General features: G+C 40.9%; 1 protein-coding gene across 1 annotated transcript; it reads right to left on the minus strand.

Moving 5' to 3' along the window:
* Positions 1–652: 652 nt before the first annotated feature.
* On the minus strand, positions 653–5695 carry cpb1 (carboxypeptidase B1 (tissue)). Its single transcript, XM_075452420.1, has 11 exons — positions 5591–5695; positions 5255–5330; positions 4823–4947; positions 4646–4745; positions 4462–4563; positions 4252–4356; positions 4046–4156; positions 3836–3926; positions 2186–2388; positions 1258–1342; positions 653–1021 (listed from the first exon to the last, which is right to left on the minus strand). The coding sequence occupies exons 1-11, from the start codon at positions 5689–5691 to the stop codon at positions 834–836; spliced, it is 1287 nt and encodes a 428-aa protein (XP_075308535.1). The 5' UTR covers positions 5692–5695; the 3' UTR covers positions 653–833.
* Positions 5696–6153: the final 458 nt, after the last annotated feature.

A 6153-nucleotide genomic window follows, 5' to 3' on the forward strand; every position in this document is an offset into this window, starting at 1 on the left:
TCCTTGGGTTAGCAGTCAGATCAAGTGGTTGCTCCGTTTAGAGACAGGTGTAATGGTCAGAAGAAAGGGGGAAACTGTATGTGTCATATATATTTATGACTGACCTTGGTTACAATGCTGATAAGAAAATATGAAAACTAGATGAAAAGTCACTTGCAAATTTTTAGGCATTTTATTTGGGTTTGTGTAAAATGATGAACACATTTTCACCCCAGTGATGTGTGCCAGTGCAGTTAAATTCCTCGTTGGCTCCTTTATCACGCCACTCAGGCAGATGCTTGGCTGAGTGGAGGCGCTGCCAAGGAGTCTTCTGTGTTTGTCACGCACTGTGATGCTGGACTGAAATCCTCAAATAGGGATACCCCAACCCACTCAACCCCCACCACTGGAGTGGTGCCATCAACACAAGTGGGATAATCAGGGTTCAAAGGGGACTGAGGCAGCAAATTTAACCATGAATTTTAGTATTTTTCTTTGATGGAGATTTCTAATTAGCAATAAATGCAGACAACCCGTTAATGATGGGTTGCAAAACACAAGCACCATTATCCGCTGTGGGGTTTTTGTTGTATATTTCTCTTTAAATACAAATTGCAAAGGCAGCGTAATGCCAGACACTATCGGATGCACATAAAAAAATTGATTCAGCATGTGGGGATGGATCATTGATTTTATTGTTTGCACTCATCTTGACATTCTGTCAAGCACAGTGAGGAAACATGGCGGGTGGTGCCCGTATCCATGGAAACGGGCAGGAGATGGCTGAAAGGTTGAAGGGGCTGGGGGCTGGTGCAGAGAAGCTGCGTTGGCAGGGGTCCTGGCTGCAACACTTTTTAATAGAGGTTCTTCTGCACGTGGGCGGCGATGTACTTGACGGCCAGCATGGTCTCCTCGCACGTAGGCTTGATCTGAGACTCGGGCAGCAGGAAGCCATAACGACCAGTGTCACGCAACTCGAAGGTGTAGGAATATTTCACTCCCAGGTCGTAGGCCCAGTCATCAGAGCCTCCTGCGGCAGGGTCTGAGAGCAGGCAAGGAGAGGAAGGTTATTCACAGTGGGGAATACTGATGACCTGGGACAGTTTGGATGTGTTTTCAAACACAGTGCTTTGATTGATTGTCTTTAATTGTCTCTGGAGGGCCCTCTTACATAGGAAAATATATGCATCATGAACAAATCACAATACATGACAATTAGGCTTTCATCAACTGCACTTTTTCCCTTTAAAACTCAGCTGCAATATTCCCTGTACTTACAGATAGTTGTAGCTCCAGGTCCACTAGTGTAGCGGGTGCCATAAAGACTAGCCAGAGCAGCAGAGGCTCCCTGAGCAACCTTCATCTACAACAAGGAGAAAAAGCAAAAACCATACAAGTTATGTAAGATCACATCAGACAGAAAGGCAACATAACATTAGCGTGTATTGACATGAACAAAGCAATAGATTTAAAACAAATCTGTTCAAGATAATTAAATATGTGTTTTTTTCCCCTGCAGCATCAACCATCCTCTGCTCTTGTTCAAACAAAACATTTTTCCTGATATTACGAAAAAAAAAAAAAAGTAAAAAGCTTCAGTAAGTTGCAAGAGGAAATGAATCCACTGAAGAAATGTACGAGCAGGAAATGATATTTCTGAGGAGACAGATGAGCTATGACGGATCCCTGGAGTTCTTTTGTTCGGTAAAGTGTCGGGCGGGAGCCCAAATCTAGCGATAGAGAAGGCAGAGCCGTGCGATCCGCCTCTGTTAGTGTGGGAGCTGGAGCAGGGGTGTGAGTGTTAACTGTGCAGACCTCGGACGCCCCAGTGAGAGGTAAAAGAGCCATGAGAATGAGGCATGTGAGCAGGGAGTAAACGATTTGCAGAAGCTAAGTGTGGCCCGTAGATAAGAGTCACACAGTAATGGGACTAGGTTGAGTTCTTGCTTAAGCTTTCGGAAACACATTTAGAGATATTACAAGAAGATTTCCTTACACTTGTAAAATTCAAATTCATCCCTTTTGATGTTTGACTCACTGACATAAGAAGAATTGTGCTACATACCTTACTTTAAAAGCTTCCACTAATATAAAGAGACATTGTAGCCTGTTTCTAATGAATCAAATTCCTGGATAGAGACACAGTTATAACTTGATTGAGCAGTAACTCTTGTCTAATAAGTATAAATTGGAGATGATGACTGACCAGCTCACTGTGGTCTGCGGCCAGATTGTAACTGTAGGAGTAGGGGAAGAGGAGCAGCTGGGAGTAGGAGTGGATGGTGAGGTAGGCCTTGATGGTCTGCTTGTTCATCCGGATGAAGTCAGCAACATTCTTGACCTCAATCTCAGACTCAGGAGTGTAGCCACAGAAGGTGTCGCTGCAGGGGTTGCTGGAAGCTCCCAATGCTACAAAGTGGAAAAACCATTAATGATATGATAAATATCTATACGTTTCCTTTTCTTCTGGAATTCACTGTAACCACATCTAATGGTTAATTTAACCTATTTTAAGTTTAGTTATGGTGGGTTAGAAAGTCTGATAAAAATGACTTTTGATGATAACAAGGTGTCTTCAGGGTTTTCCCAGTTTTGGAGTTGCTGTTTATTCATAACAGAAAACACACATTACAAACTGGTGCTGTAATGTTTGAAAGATGAAGGTGTTTACCCAGATGGGAAGCGCCATGCTGAGGGGTTTTGGATTAGGGCATTAATGCTTATTCACTTGTGTTTACTTGTGTAACATATCATTTGTACAGGGATTTCTTTAAGTGGGGGTGTGTGAGGTATTCATTAGTACTGATTGTCCTACTTTCAGTTTGTAAGAGCGTTCTCAGTTTGGACAATCATGGAAGGAATTGTGACTAGGGAAATATTATAGGAGGTTCTCAGATCTAGAAACACTAGAAATTTTAGAATTTTACACTGTACTTTATCTAACAAGTCAGTTGCATTGCTTATAGTTGGGTTTGACTTTTGCAAATAGTCAACAGATGGAAAAGATGTTTTAAAGGTTTTCACCGATTTTTGTTGTCTTATAGTTGGTACATTGTGATCAGACGGGAAAGCTTCTGAGTGAAAAAATGTGTTGCTTCCCCACGGAAAACAGCGCTCGTATTTATAATTGATGCAATGTTTAATTAACTAGATATTGTGTGTTTGGGTTAGAGTTACTGATAATTACTGATGATTAATCTATGATGTTCTTTTTACAAGGTTTTGGGTGCCAAAAATGTGCTCTTCTGTTGCCCCCACTCTGAGTAGCCGTTTGCTTAGCCCTGATATCAGAATTCTTCCCTGATTTTCCAAACTGGGAGAGATCTGACCTCTGTCTACTGCAGATAAGACACCGACTACTCAAAAGAACTTCACACTACCTCATTTCTGAAAAACCTGTGTTTATCAGTTAGTCTGTGTCCATTATCCACCATTATCTACCTTTGCATTACAGACTTTGTCCCCTTTGCCATCCTTTGTCAGCTTCTTCTGTGGGTTTATTTATTAGATATATTCTGTATCTTTTTATATATTCTTTTTGTGACCTTTACCTCAATGTACTTTTGGTGGCTTCTCTTGTTCATCTTCTGCAACTTTAGTTTTTACTTTAGCTTTGATTATGAAAACTGTCTTTTTTCCTCCCTTCCTGTTGTAGGCTGTAATAGAAATACTGTCAACATGCTGTGTGGGAAAGATTCAAAAGTTTGGGGTATGATTTAAGATAGAGCTGCTAAAGGTGCACTGATAGTAATTTTCTTTACTTAATCTGCATTTTCTAAGGCCACTGCCCTTTAATAAATGTAATACCAAATGAGTGCACTGCCTTTTAAAGATATAAATGATATGTTGCACTTACTGCACCAGCCAGCATTGAAGTTCCTGTTGGGATCGGCTCCAACACAGCTTGATCCAGATTTACTGGAGCGAGTCTTTCTCCACATCCTGTTCTAAAGTTCCAAAGTGGATTAAGTGCACACGATACACATGCATTAAACAAATCAACATGAACAGATTATGTATTTGTATGTGGACATGTAATTCTATGGTTGAATTGAGTGTAACATACGTTTGTGTGGGTGTAATCATAGCCATCGATGTTAAAGACGGGCAAAACAAAGACATCCATCTGGTTGAGCAGGCTGGTCATCTGAGTATCCGAGCCATAGGTGGACAAAGCCTGTGGAAGATCGTAAAATAAACATAAATCGGTGTTGTTATCGAGGGACACCCCTGAGTAAATAATTGCACTGCACATCCATGTGTCTTTGGTACCTCCTTAACAAACCACTGGCAGAAAGCAGGAGAGATCCACTCTCTGGCGTGGATACCACAGTCCATGAAGATGGCAGGCTTTGTTGAGCTGGCTTTCTTACCAAGCTGTGGACATAAAAGGTCAACTTTTGTAGCATGTAATGACACAATGAATTGCAAATCTTTAATTCATGGGATATTTATGTTGAATTGTAAGTAAGCTTGAAATACCTTGAGAACAGTCATGGGGCGTCCCTGGTATGTTTTTCCAATCACCTGCTTGCTGATAAGGCCAGAATTGGAGGAGGAAATGGAGTCCATCCAAGACTGGATCTGAAATCGAAAGAAAGAAAAACATGATAATCATCATGTTATACAGGACTGAAATGCAACAGATGCTGTCTTTCACCCTTACATCATTCCAGGTGTTGTACTTGGTGTAGCTGTGGGCTCTGGGAGAGGGTCCGCTGTCAGCCTGGCCATCAACAGCACTCTGAACATCCTCAATAAGAATCCTGAATGGGAATGAATTGGAATTGTCTTAAAATCATATGGAAAAATAAAACCATTGCATATTTGTTAGGTGACTCACTCAAGGTCCATGTCACTCTGGCCCAAGGTGGTGTACACTATGTCGAGGTACTTGGCGGGCACATGGATGTCCACATCGGTGTCGATGGTCACCTGCTCGTAGCTGTCTGGGCTCCAGAAGTCAACCTGCAGATGGCACCAAAGTCCAGCACTTGAGCAGTGAAACATTTAGACATTAAATGTGACAGCAATTCTAATCATAGAATGATACGAATGCTGCTTGAGTATATTTATATTTATTTTGTGTTTGGTCTTTGAATTAAAGAAAGTTGTAAGTAATTTTTATATTTGAACAGGAGCTGAGGGAATTATTTGACATAAAAAAAAGTAGTGTAGTCCACCATTCCACCATGATCAAACCAGTTAAACCCCTTTAGTGATAGAGGATAGCACTGTATGATGAGCGTGTGTGTGTTTGGAGGCAGATAGGTACGTCAATGCTCTCAGCCAGCTGCTTAATGAGGGTCACATGTTCATCAAGCTGGGGCTTCAGACGGAAGACTTTGTCTCTGTTTGTAAAAAGGAAGGGCAGCCATAAATACAAAAACACCCACAAAAAGTCAGATTATTCTGAAAAGTACAAATGTGTTTTTAGCATATTCTACTAAGGAAAATTACCAAAATATACACATTCTTCTAACCATTTGAAGCCATAATGCAGTGTTATAGTATGCTCCTATGATTTTCTTGCATGCAAACAGTATACAAAGTACTATGATCATTTAACAGAAATACGATGATTGTTTCCTGGAAAGTATTGAAAATTTACCCCTCGAAGCGTGAGATGTCGGCCAGGGCAACAGCCACGAATCCGAAAAACAGGAAGACCTTCATGTTGGCAGTGAAGCTGGTCTCCTCTGTGGGCAGCATTTATAACACCGACCTGCCGCCAATCAACCAATCGCAGCCTGTGATGCAGCTGCATGTCACACATCCTCCCTAAAATATCCGGCAGTATGTACTTGTTATTTTTAGGTGCTACTTGGAGGGAACAGGGGCCTACATGATGCGTAGTCAATGATTAATAGATGTGTTAGGAAACTTAGCCAAGGTCGCTTGACAATCACTACTAATAGCAGCGTTATCTTAGAACAAGTGTTATTTTTGAATGATTTGAGTAATAACTAATCCGGATGATCTGTCTCTTTCTGGGTCGTTACAAAATGAATCAGATCAGGCAAGATGTCTTTAATTTTATCAATGTTTTCATTTATTCACAAAATGTACATTTACAGAGTAGAAAAAAAAAAAATCTATCAACGTGTTTAAATACCACAAAGACATCGACAAAAGATCTCCCTAACCTGGAGTGTTTCTGTGATTGTTACAATA

This window comes from Odontesthes bonariensis, chromosome 20 (genome assembly GCF_027942865.1).
Source record: "Odontesthes bonariensis isolate fOdoBon6 chromosome 20, fOdoBon6.hap1, whole genome shotgun sequence".
Lineage (NCBI taxonomy): Eukaryota > Metazoa > Chordata > Actinopteri > Atheriniformes > Atherinopsidae > Odontesthes > Odontesthes bonariensis.